We start from the raw sequence: 20,201 nt of genomic DNA on the forward strand, positions 1-20,201 counted from the left end.
GGGTCCTGCTGCTTGCCGACTTTCCTTTCAGACCATGTGCCACATCTGTTTGTTGTTGCGAGTGGAGAGGCGGCTTGATCCCGCTCGCCCTGCATTGAACTCATCCATTCCAGACTTCTGGGGGACGGAGTCCAGAGGCTGGTGGGGTTTCAGCACCAGCGCCGCTGGACAGCTCCACAAGCCTGAGCTGCGCAGACTAGAGGGGCTCGGCGAGGCGCTTGGCGTTTGGTCCGGCTGGGCGGTTGCTCTGTGCGCAAGCAGCCGCTCTCTCGCCTTCCTCCCAGGCAAGCCTGTGGTTTTAAGCGGCGGAGACCGTCCCCTTTCGGGGGCGGGGAAGGGGCGGGCTCCGGGCGTCCGGAGCGCGCATAAAACCCCACCTCCCGCTTCAGGACTGCAGCTACAATTGGCTCGATGAGGCACAGGGAGAGATGTTGAGCTGGCTGCTTCCACCCATGGCTCTGCACACACACAGGGGCGGGTTGTGCCGGGGAGAACGGGAGGCTGGGCTCCGAGGCGGCGGAGGCGGTGGAGGAGGAGAAAGCGGCTGTGCTGCTGCTCCCGCAGCCTGCCTGCCTCCTTCGGTGACCGAGCCGCTGCTGCTGCTGGGCTGCTGCCTGCGGCCGGACGATCCGGCCGAGCGGGGGCTGCTGCTGGCGCCGGCGGGCGAGATGATGGCGGAGGGCGGCGGCGGCGGCGGCGGCCAGAGGCTGAAGGCGCTCTCGCTGCTGGAGGCGGCCCGCTGCCGCTACGAGAGCCTGCAGATCTCCGACGACGTCTTCGGCGAGTCGGGCCAGGACAGCAGCGGCGGCAACCCGTTCTACAGCACCACGGCCGAGTCTCGCTCCGCCTCCGACGAGGACGCCGACGAGGAGCGCGAAGCCCCGGACGGAGGACGCAGCCAGCGGGGAAGGACGGCGGCGAGACGCGGAGCCAAGCCAGCGGCCGAGCAGCAGCAGCATCAAGTGCCCGGTGGCTCGGAGGCGGCTTGCCCGGCTTCCCTGGAGCAGCAGCAGGAGGAAGAAGAGAAGGTGGAAGAGGAGGAGGTGGAGGATGAGAAGAGGGGCTGGAGCCAGAGCCTGAGAAACACCGCGATCCCTTCCTTCAAGGATAGCAGCGGTAAATCGGCTCGGGTGTGTGTGTGAGAGAGAGACGGTGGGGGAGCTTAGGTGACTCGAAATGCGTGGGTCTCTAAGTGTGCGCGTGGAGGGAGTAGCAACCCTTCGCCCCTCGTTCCGAGGATTCTGTAAAGTGCGGTGGGGAGAAGTGGGGAGTTACTGGGTGGTGCGGGGAAGGCGCAGCCCCTGGAAAGGGAAAGACCCGCGAACTTAGGGAAGAGCACGTCTGGACGGGCTCCCGGGTAGGTGCATGGCTTCCTCCTCGCCCTGTTGGTCGGTTCTTCTTGCGAGGAGCGCCCCGCTTAATTCCCAAAGACGGCGGCACCATCGAAAGTGAGGCTCGATTTGTAATGGGATGGTCCCCTGTTGCATCCGTGCTGCCGCTGTGCCTAGCCAGGAAAGTGTCAAGAGATGTGTGCGTTTTATACATTGATAACGGAGATGCTCTTCTACCGAGTGACTCTTCCACATTGTGGGCTGGCGGGGAAAGAACCCCCTTTTGAAGCGGGGTGACTCTGCCAGAGCAGAGCCATCTTCTGTGCGAGCTCGAGGGAGAGGAGGAAGGAAGCTGATCTCGCCAGTGCCAGACTGCAGTCACCGCTGCTGCCTAGATCTGCCCAGAGGAGAGGAGATGCGGAAAAGGCGCATCGCTCTCCGGGAAGCAGAGGAAGCTGCCTTAGAGCAGGTCAGAGCTAGTTGATCCAGCTAGTTCAGTGCTGTCCACACAGACTGGCAGCGGCTGCTGGGGGTTTCAAACAGTGGCTTTCTCAGCACTACCTGGGGCATTCTGCATGCAAGGCGAATGCTCTACCCCTCAGCTGAGGTCCCTCCCCATTATTGTTCTCTTTAATAAAATATAAATAATAAATATAAATTATAAATAAAATATAAAAGGGGAATGGGAAACCGGTTTTTATGATGTTGTATTTTGACATTGTTGTAACCTGCCCTGGGACCTTGTATCGAGAGGAAATAATAATGACTACTAATAAAAATAAGGGAACTAAGCCAGGCTCCATCCCACTCCATCTGTTTAGAGGGCAAAGCCTCAAAAAGTCTCAGATCCATTACATTTTCCAGTTTCAGAACTGGCCGTGTGGTCTGATCTGTAGAGTTTGAGGGAGCTGTGGAGCATTTAAAAACAGAGCACCTTGGAAGTGTGTTCCTGAAAAAGGGACCACCCTGTGCAGTAAAATGGTCAACCTTTCAAATAACAGAGCATTTTGGAAATTTCTGCTTGAGAGAATCCCTCTCTATCTAACCTGACTAGTAACAAGGAAGCCTTGGGTGTTCAGCTGCTGAGCCAAGCCGTCTCACTGCATCTTGTAAAGAGTGGGTCAGCAGACATAAATGAGCTGCAAGATCCCCAGAGCTAGTGCGACAGCCCAGCCCTGAATGTCTGGCTGCATCCTGGCCTCATTAAAAGACTAGCTTGTAGGGCAGACTCCTCTTCATCATGCCTGTTAGTCACTAGGGGAACAAGCTTTTCTTAGGCTGGGGCCTGGGAAATCAGCTGTGCAGGAGGAGAAAGGAGTGGGGTGGCTTTCAGGAATGGATGCACAGAGGTTCCTAAGTTTTCTTTGGATATCACTTTAACTAAGTGCAGATCTACATGCCAGTCAGAAACTTTGAAAGCTTAGTCATTGGCAGGCAGGGCTTGGCTACTTTTGGAAAATGACAACTGCCTCTTGTTTATGATTGATTATTTATGAGAATGGTTTATATCCCACCTTTTAGGATACAAATCCTTTCAAGTTGGCTTACAAGTAGCATTTAAATTACATTTTTAAAAGCAATAATCAATATCAACATATTAAACATATTAATAAGTTTTTGGGATTCTTCCTCTGGGGCAGTTGGTGGCAGGTGGAGGTAAGTCTAGCTGGAGGTGGTCTTCTGAGATAGTCTTTGCCTTGTCCCTTTCTCTCCTGGGATCCCAGGAGGGGTAGGAATTGGATTAGCAGGATCATAACCCTTCTCCTTGGATGATTCCAGGAGAGTTCACAAATGAATGTTCACCACTGCAGCAGCAAGTGATGACTTGACTGTAAAAAATGGTAATACATCGTGCATGTGAGAATCTGCTTTTGTGTTGCTCAAATACAGTAATTTTTGCCCATAGAGACGGTTCTACCGAGAGCCAGTGGGTGACGAGTTCTAAGTGACAAAGGTGCAAGTGTGAATTGGCTCTAAGGATACCTCTGAACAACAAAGCACATGATGCAGGGCTCTCTGACATTCTGCAGTGAGTGGGAGGGGAGCGTTTCTCATGAAGCACATACTGTATCTACTTGCTGTCATCTAGTCTGCAGAATCATAGAATCAATGTCCAGACCTGTGACACTCCTGAAGTTGATGGTTGGCCATGATGGCTGGGGCTCATGAAAGATGGAATCCAACAACATCATCTGAAGGGCCACAGGTTCTTCATCCTTGGTCTAGCTAGACATTTATGATTTGTGGATTGATGACTATGTCAGATGGGACTCCTAATGAGTCTGACTAGGAAATTCAAAGTTGGTGAATAATTTTTTTTTTTATAAGTGTGCTGACAAATGTGTTTCTCTTAATAATGTGAAATATCAGGTTTTATAGTATGTGGTGGTGAAAAATGTTGGATGTAGCCTGGTTAAAATTATATTGTAGCATTTTACCATTTTCTTAATGAAGAACCCCACCACTATACTGGATGCATTCATTGCACTGAATTGTAAGAACTGGACAATGTGAGCAGAAGTTGGCAACAGCTGTGTAGCAAGCAGGAGTGGGTGTTGCTCCAGTTGGAATTGCTTTGGAATTATTTATCTGTGTATGTGTGGTGGTGGAGTTTGTCTAGCTCATAATTTCTTCAATTGGTTCTCAAAATTGTATGTTGGTTTCTCAGTTTGTTTAAGCCTTGGATTCTATATTTACACCCCCACCACATGTGAACATCCCCTCCTAAATAACACCAAATATGCCTTGTTTATTTGATTTAATCTGACTGGTATAAAATACCTTTTATAACTATTTTCTTCTTTATCCCCCCTTTTTATAATAATTTTTTCATATTTTGTATATTCTTTGCAGTTCTTGTTTTCCCTTAACCACTTCTTTGTCCATTGCTCCAGTTATTTTACTGGTTACCAAGTTATTTTACTTCCTGTTAGAGCTTCTCTTATTTGTTTTTTGCTTCTCATTTTCTTCACCCAATCCTTTATTTTAAGTATTTTCTTCTCTTTCACTTTTTCAGTTTCTATTTTTTAAATTTACTTGCCCTGGATGCTATAGATAGAAATGTGTAAAAACAACAACCAATAAAGCAAATAAAAGAAACAAAAAAGACCACCCCAAAGGATGATTATTTTATTTTTAGAGGCTCCAAGGATTTGCATAATACCTGAACTACTGGCACAAGGCATAGCTCTGGAAAGGCTGTGGTCCCTAAGCTTGTTTGACTATAGGGATGGAGAGGGAATTTTGATTCAGTTTGCATTTGAAGTGAACCTGCCTAATTCATTCTTTCCATAACTACACAAACAAAAAAACATAGCTATCCTTCAAAATTTGCACTTTGCTGAATTTGGAGGGCAACTTTCCAGCCAAGTTATGTGTACAAAATACAGTGGTACCTGGTTACATTTGGTACCTCGGGTTAAGAACTTAATTCTTTCCGGAGGTCCGTTCTTAACCTGAAACTGTTCTTAACCTGAGGTACCACTTTAGCTAATGGGGCCTCCTGCTGCCACCGCACTGCCGCCACGTGATTTCTGTTTTCATCTTGAAGCAAAGTTGTTAACCTGAGGTACTATTTCTGGGTTAGCGGAGTCAGTAATCTGAAGCGTCTGTAACCTGAAGCGTCTGTAACCTGAGGTACCACTGTATGCATATACTAAGTTAGCACATGCATGAAAATACATACATTAGTGAAAATAACAAAATGCATTATATTGGGGTGAAAAATGAGAAACCAAAATTGACAAACTATTTGATCAAGCTCAGGGAATATTCTTGAGCCACATGAGCTGAAAGGGAGACAAGACTAGCTTGATATACTTTGTACACTTCTTGTATGTAGCCCATGTGCTTGGTAAGACCTCTGCCCTAGTTGTGCTCCCAGGTCTACAGTGACTTGAGCTGTTGCAGGGGAGAGGGGAGATTTACAAAGCCAGTATAAATGGAACCTAAAGTCCCAGGCTTTAACTCACTCTGGTTGGGGAGCTTCCCTATGATACATCAGGCAGGTTCAGAGATTGAACAGCTCATTTTCTCCCAAGACAATGGGCCAATAACTCAGGGATCCCAGAGCTCTAAAATCCACCCCTTAGTGGCTCCACTGATGCTGTGATTTAGTGTCCTAGTCTTGAATAAAAAAAAGATGAACGTTTTCAATTTTTGTACATTTAGCTGTAAGACAGCCTGGCCCCTAGTCGTACATTTAACACATTTCACGTCCTGAGCTGGAGAAGAATTTTGCAGGGAAGAGACACTGACTTTGCAATACATCTGAGCTTTAGAAGTCAGACAAATATATACTCTGGACCACGTGACTACAAACTTCAGCAATCTAACTAGTTGCCAAGATCTATTTTCTCTCGATATTTTGTATAGCCATCTTAGATTGCTCATCTCAAAACACTCACTTAAGAATAAATCCATTTAAGAACATGAGACTGCTTCATAGTGTAGGGTTGGGAAAACCACAGTCTACCTTGTGTGATACTTTCGTTCCATAATCCATTAGCTTGTGAGTTAAAAATAAAGAGTGGACTTCAACATAGCACCAAGGAGATTGTTCCATCAGATCTCATCTTCTCTCCCCCCTCCCCCGCAACTACTGATATGGGGGTTCTTGCAATCCTAGAGTGGATTTGGAGAAGATGGAGGGAGGCACAGTAAGGTGAGAGACTCCTGCCCAGTCTATTTTTTTAAAAAAAATAATTTTATTGATTTTAACATATAAATTATAAAATGTACCACAAAACTTATCACTTATACAATCTTTTTAGACTTCCATCAGCACCTCTGATGATCCACCGTTTTAACCACTTCTTATGCATTTCTTAACTTTATATTGCCTTTACATCTCTTAACAAATCATCCTTCCCCTTCTCCATTTTTGCAATACTTCCCATAATACTCCTCACAAAACTTCTTGCAAACCTACAAACGTCGTCTGATCTTCACAAATACTTTTCAAATAGTCCGTAAATTTACTCCAGTCTTCCGTGAATTTCTGGTCCCGGGACTCCTGCCCAGTCTAAGGCACATGTTGCCTCTGCCAGATCAGTTTTTCTGTTGGAGTGAATATTATTATCCTTCCTGTTAATAAAAGTTGGTTGCTGGCATATGGAGGTGCTGGGCACCAAAATGGCTGGAGCCAGAAGGTCCCTGATGATGCTGATGGGAGGGAAATTTCCAAATATGCAGTAAAGCTTGGCTTTTGGAATAAGGCCCTTGCCCCCACCACTCCATTGTAGGGGGACTGACAAGGGAGAGCAACAAATGGGTTTGAGCTTAACCTTTCCATGCAGAAGGTCCCAGATTCAATTCCTAGCATCTCTAGTTAAAAGGACCAGGTAGCAAGTGACAGGAAAAACCAGTGCTGGAGACCCTGGAGAGCCTCTGCTGATCAGAATAGACAGTCCTGGGCCAGATGGATGGAGAAATAGGCTGACCTGCTTGCATTTAGGGCAACACAGTGCTCGGCAGGCGACTCTAGGACAGACAAGATGAAGTGCTACTTTGTACCACATGTGTTTTAACTGATGGAATTCTCTGCCATATGATGTGGTGATGGACCTATGGCCGGGTTTTAAGATGGGCTTAGGCAAAATTAATGGAGGATAAGGCTATTGGCAGCTTCTAGTTAACTGGAACCTCCAGGCCTGGGGATAGTTTTTGGCTGAATATCAGCGGGAGAGGGGAGAGGGACTGTTGCCTCCTAACAGGCTTGTGGGCTTTGTGGAGGTGTCTGGCTGGCCACTGTGGGAAGAAGGATGCTGGACTAGATAAGGAGCAAAAGAACCTTTTCAACCTGAGAGCTGCTTTCCCTCATGGGGAACCTTATGGGCTGCCATATTCTAGTGTTAGCACACTGCTGGTTTGAATTTAGAACCTAAACAAAATGTAGACCTTTGTTCTGCAAAGGATGAATATCTCTTTTTAAAAACAGCATGGAAGTTGGAATCAAGATAAGAAGACAGATTCTTGCTACTTCTGCCTTTAAGCAGTTGTAGGTTTGAAATGTTATTTTCTGGACGGGAAATGCAAGTTAAGGATGAAGATTCTTAAGGAAAAGCCAACAGGAGCTGGGAAGCATCCTGTTCGTGACAATTTATCTAATATGGGGGATGATGCAAATGTTTCAGAAACTTAAAAGTAAGAGAGAGGGAAGCTGTTGGCAACATGTACAGAGAACCAATTTTGTCACGGGGAAAAATTACATGTGAAAAGGACATTTGAGAGGAACACCAGGGACTGCATCCAGCATTAATCAAACTCAAAGTTTGAATGTAACTAACTTGGGTCCATTGACTGTGAGTCTTAGTTAGATCAGACCCTATGTATTGCTGCTTATATTTTAAAACTAGAAGGTTCAAAAGCAAATGGGGGGACAAGGTGTGTGAAAAGAAAAGAGCTTTTTTGATGTGGGGACACTTCGCCCTCACCCATCAGACAGGGCAGGGAGTGCAATAAATATGGGAAGGAGCTCTGAGTTGGGGAGCAAATGCTTTGTGTGTCAAAAGTCACAGGTTCAATCCCCTACTTCTACAGATAGGTCAGTGAAAAGGACGCGTACTTAAAACACCGGAGAGCCACAGCTATTCAGCGTAGTAAATAATTCTGAGGTAGATGGTTTGGCATGGTATAAGGCTGTGCCAGAAAATGTAAAAGGAAAGGTAAAATGGATGCTTTAGTTGAGTTTCCTGCATTGCATGGGGTTAGACCAGATGGGGTCCCTTCCAACTCTACCGTTGTATGGAAGAGCATTCTTGCAGAATTGCTGTGAATACAAATATCTGCCCCACCCCCACTGCAAATAATATTTATTAATATTTACTAATACATTGTTTCCTCACTTGTCCCTAAAGTGGCTGCTAACATTAGAAAAGGTGGGGGGGAGCATTTCATGATAACAAAGCAATAATAAAAACAAGCAGAGTTAAAAATAAGAAGGATCCTGAAAGTACAGCAGCAGCAGCAGGGGAGAAAAACTCCAAGCAAAGCAACAGCTTGGCAAAAGAAAAAAAAACATCTTTTCAGTTGGCTGAAATTGCAGAAAAGGGGAGGGTGGGGGTCAAACAGGGTTCTGGAGGAAGTGAGCTCCACAGTCTAGAGCCAGTCTGTGTTGTGTGTCAGTCAACCACAGCATTTAGGAAGCTGCCTGATCTCAAACACATCGGACCATTGGTCCAGCTAGTTCAGTACTGTTGACTCTCTAGGGTCTCAGTGTCCTTCCCCAGTGGCAGGGATTGAAGCTGGGACCCTCTGTTGGCAAAGCAGCTTCTCTGCCACTGAGCTATGACCTCCAAAGGCAATGGGACTTGGAAGAAGCACAGTACTGGGGCCATGTTACCTCCCTGATCAGACCTCTGTGGGTTATCTCAAGAAGTACAACGGAGGTGGGATGGGAGCCAAATGTTGCAATGCTAACAGCAGGCGAAGTTGTCTATTTTTTTACATAGGCCCGGGAAATGTACATTGAGATCTCAGCAAAAAGAAAAAATAATTCCTTAGGAGAGTTAGTCACAGAGCCAGTCTCTTGATGCAAATGGCATTAGTCATTCCTTTTCCAGAGAAGTGCCTTTAAAAAAAGGATAATTTTTCTTTCAGAGAAGAAAATCTCGTGGATCTTACAGCTGGGCTCAGTGAATCTGTCAATCTTTTTCCAGTGTTGGAGGCATTGCAATGAAGCAGAGAGATAATACAAATAATATAAATTCTAGACCATCTCTATTATATAAAGCTTTTCAAAAGTGCGACAGAACATGTCTCCCCCCCTTTTCTGCTTATTTAACACTTGTGATTTTTCAACGTTATAAATCTTCTTAGCTTTTTCTTTAAAAAAATGTTCTAGTTATGCATGATATCTGTCTTGCAGAATAGAGATTGCAAAATTTTAAATACTACCAGTTTTTTCTTAAGGGATGGCATGTATTATTGCAATTGAGATATAAAGGAATTTTAGCATAAAATCAGTACACAGACCCTCCCCCCTCCCCAGGTTTATTTTTTGGTCAGGCAGTTCTTTCCTTTGCAGCCATAAAATTCTTCAAGAGGAAGTTAGTTAAGAAATATTTATCAAGAATATTATGATTTTTCTAAAAGGGCGTTAGTATCTTTGAGTATCAACAAACCTGCAGAGAGGAATAACTAGTAGATATTTCACACTGGGCTTTCAAAAAGCTTAGTCTCTCACCAAAGGCTCTTGGGTGAAATTGGCAGTCATCGGATAAGAGGACATGCTCTCTTGGGGATCTGTAATTGGTTAAAGAACAGAAACCAGATGCTGGGAATAAATGACAGCTTTCACACTTAAAGTATGTAAGCAGTGGGGTTCCTCAAGTATCAGGATCTGTTCTGTTTAACTTATTCAGAAATGCTTTGGCGTTACAGGTAAGCAATAAGACTGTGCCTGGACTTCCAACCCAATCTGATTTGTAAGTGCTGCTGAGGCCCTGTCTGTTTCAGGCTGATCTGGACCTAGTTTGACCTAATCTGCACCTGAGTTTTACACAACTCTAAAAATCCCATTGACTTGCATTGCAACATGTAAATGGCTATAACATTCTTGGTTTCTGACACAGCGGCATGAACTTTGTGGTTATGGTAGCCACTATAGAGGGGGTTAGGCTTGCCAACATTTCAGGTGTGTTGTTCCAGGGCTTTATATGTTAGCTACCTTTAAAGTTTGCTTTTTTAAAAAGCAGGCTGTGGGTGCTCAGTTCTCAGGCTGCTGTATTTGCCCTGTTCCTTATAGCAGGATTTTGAAAACATTTGACTTTTTAAAATTAAGCTTGAGATATCAGACATGGGCAACTAGCAGACACTGGTGGAAAGCAGCATGAGGATATCTGTGCAGTGCCAGGGGATATAATACAGATACAGGAGTCTTTTCAGGGTTGTCTTTTTCAGTGGGAAAAAGTAGTATATACATTGGAGTCACAGAACAGATCCTATCATATATCGGGATAGATTTGCAGCAGCAGGAGGAAGTGAGGGGAGAATAAGAAGATCTAATTTTAATAATGTTCATTGTGGTTAACACCTGATGATGGTGGTGATACTGAATTCAGAAGGTTGTGGCTAAATAATATGCCCACAAAGTTTGGCTGTTAACAAGAGCATGTTGTCTTTTCTGCCATAGAGCAAGCTTGTTTTCCCCTGCCTTTGTAATGGTTCTAAAAGAAATTATTATCATAAGTTGAATGCTGATGGAGTCGTCTGTCTTGCATCTCCCCCCACGCTTTAGGTGGGCTGTCTGCTCTTTCTTCTTAGTACACAGCCCCACTTGCAAGTTTGCTCTTTACAAGTTCAAACATCTCTTTTTCTTTGATGCCACCAATCAGGTTTCCCCTGCCTGGCAAGCCCTCTGCTCCTTGGTTGGCTGCCTCGCAGGTGTGCATGATGGTTGCATTATATGATTATAATAACCCATGCAGTGAGGGTTCTACACAGGTTTGTAAGGGGTAGAACGGTCAGTACTTCAGTTTTCTGGAATAGCTTTGGAGAAGCACCATCACAGATCTGCTCGACACAGAGGTATGAGCTATGTTCCTGTCACCCAGGCTCTTGCTGATAACTGCAAAGTGATGCTCTCTCCCTTCATATTTCTGTGCTTCCTGCCCCCATGCCCTCAGCTCAGTCACTGAAATACTCAGAACCAAACTGGGCTTTGTAATAAAGCCCAACTTCCATTCAACGTAGCAAAAGCCACATGCAGCACTGACAGTACAATCCTATATATCAAAGTCAGCCTCATTTGAAGCCTCTGGGAGTTGGACTTACTCTCAGGTAAGTGTGTGTAGCTGGGAGAGAGAGAAAGACAGTGTGCATTCTGATTTATCCAGGATTAAACTGGGACCCATTGCTGTATAAGTGGATATAAAGATAATACAGTAGGAGGAAGGAAAGGGCTGCAACCCTATTAATGCTGGAGAGGATCATGGCCTTATTCTCCCTTCATTATTTGTATACGCACTTACACAGGCATGAATCATTTGAGTGATGCTCTTATAGATACTTCCCAAATTTAATCCAGGATGAGTCTGAATGAGCACACTCTGCTTCTCCCTTGCGGATAATCCATTCAATCATTTCAGCATCTAGAATAGCTCTGTGGGACTAAATGCAGAACAATGGAGAGATCCAGTCCTTAAAACCTTAGCAAGGGGTTGCTACTGATGTAAACCTGGGAATTCTGGGTATGGGAGGAATTAATGGACTTGTAATTAAGAAGAGGAGAAAAGGTTGATGCAGTTCAAGGTGAATCTACATGATTTGCACTTAATAATAATAATAATAATAATAATAATAATGCATTGAAATAGCCATCCTTCAGAATTTGCACTTTTCAGAATTTTGCAGTGCAGTTCTTTATTCCATTAATGTCTGTTATTGAAAAGAGAATACAAGAATGCATTATTGATTTGCAAAAATCCGTATATTAGGAGAAATTGCATATAAAAACATGTGTTTTAGGAGAAATTTGCACTAGCATGCTGAATTTTCATGGGGACTTTTTTTTTGTTTTTTGTAAGCTGATGTGGAAATGTGAAGAACCAAAATAGGAACAATGAGAAACTAAGAGAAACCAAAGTTGACAGATTAGCCCATCCTTGGTTGCGACCAATTGATAGGGAGTTCTAAAAAAGGCTGAGGTTACATGACCACTTCCCTTTGCTTTTAATTAGGGCTGCAAGCATTTGTTACAAATGGAACAAAGTGTATCCTAAGTATGTCTGTGCAGAAGTCCCATGGAGTTCAGTGGGGCTTATTCCCAGGTACGTGGGTATAGCATTCCAGTCTTAGTTGATTAACCCACCATGGTTGCATTCCTCTTCCCACTTACCTAGGAGTTATCCCTATTGAATCCAATGGGCCTTACTTCTGAGTAGACATGTATGTGATTGCACTACAAAACATTGGTTGATTAATAATTACATTAAGCATGCAAGTTAAGAGTATACTTGTTTACTTTTGAGGCTATTTTGGTAATAGTGTACAGTGGTACCTCAGGTTACATATGCTTCAGGTTACATATGCTTCAGGTTACAGACTCCGCTAACCCAGAAATAGTACCTCGGGTTAAGAACTTTGCTTCAGGATGAGAACAGAAATCGTGCTCCGGCAGCACGGCAGCAGCGGGAGGCCCCATTAGCTAAAGTGGTGCTTCAGGTTAAGAACAGTGTCAGGTTAAGAACGGACCTCCTGAACTAATTAAGTACTTAACCCGAGGTACCACTGTATTACTGAAATAGGGAATGAAAAATAAAACGGCATTTCCGTGGTAGCCTGTGTTAAGTTTATCTCATGCATACTTGCTAAAAATGAAATAAAAACCACCATTTATAACCAGTGCTGCTGTCAAAACCACCATCAAATCACAGGTTACCTCTGTGTCCACTTCTAGCACTGGTCTGAAATGACAGCCCAAATTTCTTAAAGACCTCTGAAGACCCCAGAGTGCATCTGCCTTCACTGGAAGGTGTTTTTGACCTACATTTCTAGGAAGCGTCACCTGCAAACTGCTAGATTACTGAAAACCTTTTGCGTACAATCCACTGGGAAATCCTATGTGCTAAGCCTCCTTTGAAAAGGATGGGAACCGTCCCAGAGAACGATACAACCCCCCTTTACTAAGAGAATGTCACTGTGCCCCCATCTGCCAAAAAATCCCTCTCAGCTGGAGAGATTTTAATCAGGCCCACATGCCCTGCTATAGCACAATCTAGACATTTATGCCAGGAAACCAAGGAGATAACTTGATTAATGCAGAGAGCTGGACCTGCCTTTTGGGAGCTGGCCATGTTTGCAAGATCTGCAGTGCACTGCTGAGCAGAGTGTGGAGCGTCGACAGTTTTAGCTTTAAAAATGCTGTTATTTTCCTAAATGATGGCCAAAGAGAAGAAAAACATAGCAAACGTAAAGACAGGTTATTTCCCCCTCGTGCCATGGAACCACTTTGTTTTATTTTAACTCCAGCGCTCATTTGGGCCATGTTTTCTTTGCAGTTAAAATATTCTGAGTGGCAGTAGAAATGCACTGAGCAAGCACAGAGGACGTGCGCCTTGTGTCCTTGATTATGCAGGGAACTTTTGGCTTTCATTCATCAAATGTTTCCCTGGGGAAATGTTAAGAAGTTTAGAATGGATGGCTTGCAAAGAAGAGCTGAAGCAGAACTTTAGCGCAATGCTGTTGTACCACTACCTGATATGGGGTGAGCCTGTTGACCCTTGACCTGCCTTCCCATCCTGTATAATATCGGATCAGCCTATAGTTCAATGTAAGATGCTATGTCCTGTATTGATTCAATACAGGATACAGTTTGTCCTGTATTTCCACTCCTCCCTCTCACTCTGCCAAGTTAGGGATCCTCTCCAGATGTGTTTGTGAGGTAGGGTGTGCAAAAGGTCATGTATTTAAGCTCTGGGTACCAAAGCACAAACAGATTTACAAGTGTGTGTGTGTGTTAAATTCCAGAGGGGCCCTTTAGGCAGCAATAGATGATAATGGATTGTTTTGAATTCATTTCAGCACCAGATGGGAGAAAAATTGCCCCCCAACCCCTGCCCCACCCTGTCCTGTATTTTGCCAGAACAAAGGTGGGAATCCTATTTTCCACTCATATGCATGTGTATATATCCTAAAGAGACATGGTGGCTGCAATCTGAGCAGTTGAGACCGCTACATACATCACAGAAAAGTACACTGGAATTAAGTGGATGCAATAATTAATCAGTTAGATGAATTGATTTTAAAATCTTGGGTCAATTTTAAAAGATCAGTTTCTTAGAAACCAGGGTGTTGGTTTTTGTTTTTTTTTAATCTGAAAATGGGAAGGGGCTGATTAGAAGAGGCATTCCCCATTCTCTCACACAGAATGTCTCTACAAAGATGGTCACAGCTGTCAACCTTTCCCTTTTCTTGCGAGGAATCCTATTTGGAATAAGGGAATTTCCCTTTAAAAAAGGGAAAAGTTGACATCTATGAAGATAGTGCATGCTAATATGTGCACCCATCATCTTTAAAAGCCAGCTGTTTCATTCAGGGTGAATGTGTTGAGGCATCTGCAATGTTTTATAGATTTACTAGGCCATTCTAAGCACAGGCTTAAGTTAAACCAGCATAAAGCAGGACAGATCCAGAGCTAGTTTAGGAGGTTCAGGGAGGGGGGAAATGTTGGCTGGGCCAGCCTGAGACCAGTGGGGTGGAAATAAACCAGCAAAACACAAAGAACCGGCTCAGCTGGTATCAGTATGGGAACTGTGCCCACCTGTTGACATGCGGGGACAAGTTCCCAGGTGCCCTGATCAGATTTGTAGGAACAGCAAGGCCGCACAGAGAGGGCTCCTGGGAAGCAGCACGTAATTGATAGCATGGGAAAGCAAACAACCAGGGGATGGAATGCACACGTGAAGCACCCACCCACAGGCAACAACAGCAAGACTGGGTAGTGAAAGGCATTTGGAATGCTGCAGTGCCCCAGCAACCCATATCACACACACATAAACCTTGCAAAAACACCAGGCATGCACACAGGATGCTAGTGGCACCCCCACACCCCAACAGAAGGGAGATGCTAAAGGGTGGCAGAGCAAAGACCTGGTGAAGAGAGCACAGCAGAGGTTATATTTTCTGAGAATCCTCCGGAAAAATAATCTCTCATGATGGCATTTTACCATTGTACTGTTGAGAGTGTATTAACTTATGGTCTGTGTGTGTGGTTTGGGAGCTGCACAGTCAGGGGAAAAACAATGCTGTCCAAGGTTGTAAAGACTGCGGAGAGAATAATTGGGGGCACTCTTCCCACCTTGGATCAGATCTATGCTTCCAGGTGCCATAAGAAAGCTGCAGAGATAGTGCAGGATAGTGCACACCCTGGAAATTATCTCTTTCAGCTTCTGCCTTCTGGAAGAAGGTACAGGGTTATAAAGACTAGGACTAGCCACCTGAGAAACAGTTTCTATCCAAATGTGATTTTGGTTTTAAATGCAGTGTAAGATAGTCTCTATGTGAGTATATTGTATTCAATTATGGGGTATCAGAATTTTTAGGGGCTAACCAGGCTGGGATAGTTGGGATAGCAGGCTTGTTGGTTTTTGAATGTCTGATGTAGATTTTTTCAATTTCGTTGTTCTGTATGGGACAATGACAATAAAGATTATCGTATTGTGTTGTATTGTATCATATCGTTGAACGTTCCGTATGAGATACACATGACTGAAGGCACAAGCGCAGACAGTAAATGAACAGGAAACATGCGTGTGACCCTCTCGAAACACCCCAAAGCAAGCCCTTGGGTGGCTGCAGCGGGTGCGAGCCTGGTGGTGGACAGCTGGCATCATGGTTGCCATGGTGGCAGCAGCACAAGTGTGCACACCTAGCGGTGCCCCCCTGTGCCTCAGCCACCACGGCCTCTGTGCTCACCCCAAAATACTGAGAGACATGGCTATCACCATTGCTAAGACGTATCCTCTGTGCTGTCATTTCAGAATGACTTAGTCGAAGTCCCTCATCATTTTGTGAAATCAGAACATGCACCTCAGATCTGACCGCTTCCTCGTGGCTACCCAGCTGCTTTCCAAATAATAATGTGCAGTTTATTTAACAGTTTGGTTTCTCTTTGCAAACTCTGCATTATTCACTTAGCACAAATTTGGTGACAAAAGGCAGAGCCCGGAGACTAAGCTGGCATGGAAGCCTGATTTTCCGGTTTGAGAATGAGAGTCCATGTTACTTTGGAAAGGAAAGCAAAGGTCAACGAACACTGCAGTTTAATCTCTCCGACATATATGCTATATTCAGAACAGTAATAGAAGGAGTGTTGATAGATTTTGATGAGATGACTATCCCTTAATTAATGCTGGGGTCCTTTAAAAGACAGTCAGTAGATCTGGAAAAGAAGTTATGTGAACCTAAGGCAGGCACAGTTCATAGAGCCCATGCTTCTGCAAGAAATGGCCATTTCTCCTTACCATTCTAGTCTTTGGAGGATCCTGGCCCCCTCCAGACTAGAGTCCTTTTATGGATGTATTCTGCAACATATTGCTGATTCAATAATAGTGTAGTGGTGGTGAATCTAATCAGTTGTTATGCAATGTTTCCCTAATGTTGTGGCACTATCGCTGTCTGGAGGGGCACACTCTGGCAACAGAGCACAACAGAAGTAGACAACCCAGCCCAGGACCATTTAAGAGTTACAGGATTTCAGCAGGGAGAGATGGGACATGCACTGATTGGAAACAAAGCAGTATGTGTGCCCCGAAACGATTGCAGGCACGAAAATAGGGGTTGCACATAACCACCCTGATACCATCATGAGCACAAATCAGCATAGATGCAAAATAAGAAAGATGTCTAGTAGGGGCCCTTGTCACAAAAGACAGCAATATCATGAGCCATTAACCGAAATCATGTTCCTTTCAGTCCCATCTTCTGCATCTTCACTTACTTGAGTTCAGCGGGACTTAACTCAAAATAGGTGCACCACCTATGAAGATGTAGGGCACTCCGGCAACCTGGTGTCCTTCAGATGTTTTGAAGTGCAACTTCCATCATTGTTTTATTCCTTATTATTTCAAAAAATTTAGACACCACTAGTTCGTAAACCCCTTCTCAAAGGTTTCCTTTAATGTGCAGGATGTCCTCCTGCTACCCAGAGCAGATTTTTTGAGGGGCAGATGGGGCTGCAGCGGAAAAAGGATGTTAACAATCTATGGCCTTTTAAACTGGGGTGTGGTTGCTTTTAATGTATCCCTCCCCCCACCGGATTTAATGAATTTATTATTTTGTTTGCTTGTTTTTCTGTAAAGTCACTTTAAATTGCCTGTGGTATGAAAAAGTGTCCAATAAATTTAATAATAATAAAGGGACATAATCAAACATGATATCCCCCTTCTACCCAGTTAGTGGAATTCCATTCTCAGCAGGTATAGTCTGTAGAAATTCAGCTTCTTCCACTATTGTTTTCGTCAGATGGTTCCTTTCATCTTCTCATAAATCACAAAAAAGGACTGACTTGCAGCACTGAGGTCTTAAGAGTAAATCTCATTGATTTCTGTGGGACCCTGGCCTTTGTTCTATGGCATATGACCAGACATTTCCACTGTGATTCTTTTAAAAAGGAGGAGCACTGTGCTAGGTAGTAACTGCGACTCTTCTTGGCTCTCCAGTAAAAGAAGATATGTGAGTCACAACAGCCACTTGGGGTTCTGTCTGAGTGCCACATAAATAAAAAATGGTGTTTTCAAAAGGAGAATTGCCACTCATTTTCTCTGGGCACTGACTCAGCAACAAACTGAAATATTGGAATGCCACAGTCTTCCTCCTGTGATCCCGCCTTTGCTAACAATTTGAATGGAAGATTGAAATGTGCTAATGACTGCAGCTAGAAACCTGACTTTATTCATCAATGCTGCTTCCTTTTTACTGCTCCTGGAGAGGAAATTCTTACCCCTTCAGGAAATGTGTAGCTGGGGCAGTTACAGTAGGAAAACTGGAATGACTGCCTGTCAAAGATTTCTCGGTTTTCCTTGATGGTGGCCGGTTCCCTTACTCTTCCTGTGCTACATCCTTCCACTGAGCAACTTCAACTCAGCCCATGTTTACTCAAAAGTTGTTGCTGGTATCCATATGTCTTGAGAGACAATGGAGTGTGCCTCCAGGGGTGAGGTCAAACCGCTGTGTTAGCAGCATGGAAGTGACTTCTCTGGGGCGCAAGCCTGGGCAGTGTGTATGGAGGTCCTGGGCTGCCCAAACGACAAGACCTCTCTCCCAGCCTCACTGATGTTTCCCAAAGGAAAGCAGAGAAATATGTTTGGCACCAGCTTGCCTACAGGAGTTGCCAGAAGGAGGCATATATGGCACCATCCAACCACCTTAGCAATTTCACTCTGGATTTGTGTAGGGTTTATTCTCCCAATGATACCCCACAAGGCAGCCGAGGTTTAGGATTAGACTTTCCTTGTCCTAGATGGGCTACCTTCCCAGGTTGACAAGCCCCACCTGCCCCTCATTTTCCTCTACAGTATTTTGCAGAAACTGCCTCCCAGGCACCACTGTTCCAAGCAGAACCATTAAAGGGGCGAGCGGTGGAAGAGATGCAGAATCCTGCTTCTTGGGAACCAACTATCCAATTACCCCTGCTTCCAAAATAAACAAGCAAAAAAGCAGCTGCTTTCTGAGAAAGACCTGCTTGGAAAGCAGGACTTAGACGCACCTGTTCCCCAAAAGAGAACACAGTTGTCTTAGAGCAAAGCGGATTTCACTGAAAAACAGCATGGCTCATTAGGCTTGTTTGCTGGACCTCTGCCAAACTGCTGCACATTCGGACAACAGCAAAACAAACCAGCCCAGAACAAAACCCGCACATGAGAATTAAGGCTATATGGGTGAAACCCTTGCTTCACCCTTTCCTCGTCTCTCTTTGCTCCCCTGGTGCCTTCAACATTTAGAAGGGAAGCTTCTCTGAGCAAGGCCCTCTAATATGTACATGGATGGGACTAATAGTACCAAATTGCTCTCTTGATCCAAATGCTAATGTTATTTTACAACCTAATCGTTTTTTCCAACACAGCTTGCATACCTTAGCTTCCTTGCTTGAGTGTCCTGGAACTATTGATCTTCAGGAGGGTACTTTGCTGCTCTCTGTGTCGTCACTGTAACCTGGATTTACACACAACTCTAAGTTCTCTCTAGAACTGTGTCCAGTTCTTTTGGACCAGTTGATACAGATGGCAGCACCACTAAATTTCCTATTGGGTTTGTAGGAGGCCTGTGCTCTGTCCAAAGTCTGGACCCTGAACCAAATTGGGCTGATAGGGGGTAGGCTATGGCTGGATCAAGTTGAGACAGTGCCATTTCACCACAGATGGTTGGGAACAGGGTTGAATTCTCCATTCACCAGCAAAATCAAAGTCCTTAGTCCCTTGGTTCTGGTGAAGAATCCAAAGCAAAACAACATCACAGACCACAAATCTACTTTCCTGGCTTCTTATACTTCTGTAGGATGACACCACCATTTTCTTAGGAAAGGTAAGGTTTCCACTTGCCCCAATTCCTTTACTTTTTGCTATGGGAATATCTAGCCCATGACATTCTTCTGTCCTAAAGTCTGCATGTTGCCTATGAACTTTGGGTCATGTGTACCATCTTCCAGGAATGTGAGGTCATGTGCGGCACCTTTGTAGAATTGCTGCTCTTTAAAAATTGAGGAGCGCTGAGGAAGAACATTCTCTTATCGCTGCAGGTGCTGTTTTGTGCACGAGTAACTGCTGATGACTGAGCATTCTCCACCTCATTCTTAGCATCAGCTGGGAAGCCTAAACCAAAACAGTCTTTGCTGTGTTCTTTGGTAGCTGCACAGTAACTTGCACAGTATTTTTCCGTCACAGGCTCCAATTCAGCTCTGAAGATGAATGTGTGTTTCAAGGCCTAGCTGCGCAGAGCAAGGCTGGAATCTCCATATGTGTATGTCTGAGATTTTAAATAGCAGCCTGGGATCTCATGTATGTAGGAGCCTGGGGTCATCTAATCCTAGGCATATACCTCTCAGGAGTCTTAATGAAGCTGTTTGGCAGTTTTAGGACAAGGTTAGAAGAATTAATATTTTCAGGACTAGATTGATAGCTCTTAATGCCCTAAAATGAAGCAGGTTAATATTTTGCTTGTACTGAAGCTGGAAGCCTTGTTTTTATGTGCACAAATTTGCTCTGCACACCAGAGATCCTATTTATACCAAGAGTCACAAGGAAATGGCAGAAGAATTGTAGGCAAAGTGTTATGATTTATGCATTTTAGGGCAACATATATACCTGCATGTAAGCTTATTCAATTTTGCAGGCGTAAGGAACCCAGCTATGATACTTATAGAAACCTGAGTGG

At 44.4% G+C, this 20,201-nt stretch overlaps 1 protein-coding gene across 1 annotated transcript in view; it reads left to right on the forward strand.

Moving 5' to 3' along the window:
* The first annotated feature begins 307 nt into the window (after window positions 1–307).
* Window positions 308–20,201, forward strand: part of PGBD5 (piggyBac transposable element derived 5) — a 69,480-nt gene continuing 49,586 nt past the window's right edge. The window contains exon 1 of the mRNA XM_053382483.1: window positions 308–1,116. Within this exon, the coding sequence (XP_053238458.1) occupies window positions 429–1,116 (688 nt within the window). The 5' untranslated portion in view covers window positions 308–428. The remainder of the gene's footprint in view (window positions 1,117–20,201) is intronic.

Source organism: Podarcis raffonei, chromosome 3 (genome assembly GCF_027172205.1).
Source record: "Podarcis raffonei isolate rPodRaf1 chromosome 3, rPodRaf1.pri, whole genome shotgun sequence".
Classification (NCBI taxonomy): domain Eukaryota; kingdom Metazoa; phylum Chordata; class Lepidosauria; order Squamata; family Lacertidae; genus Podarcis; species Podarcis raffonei.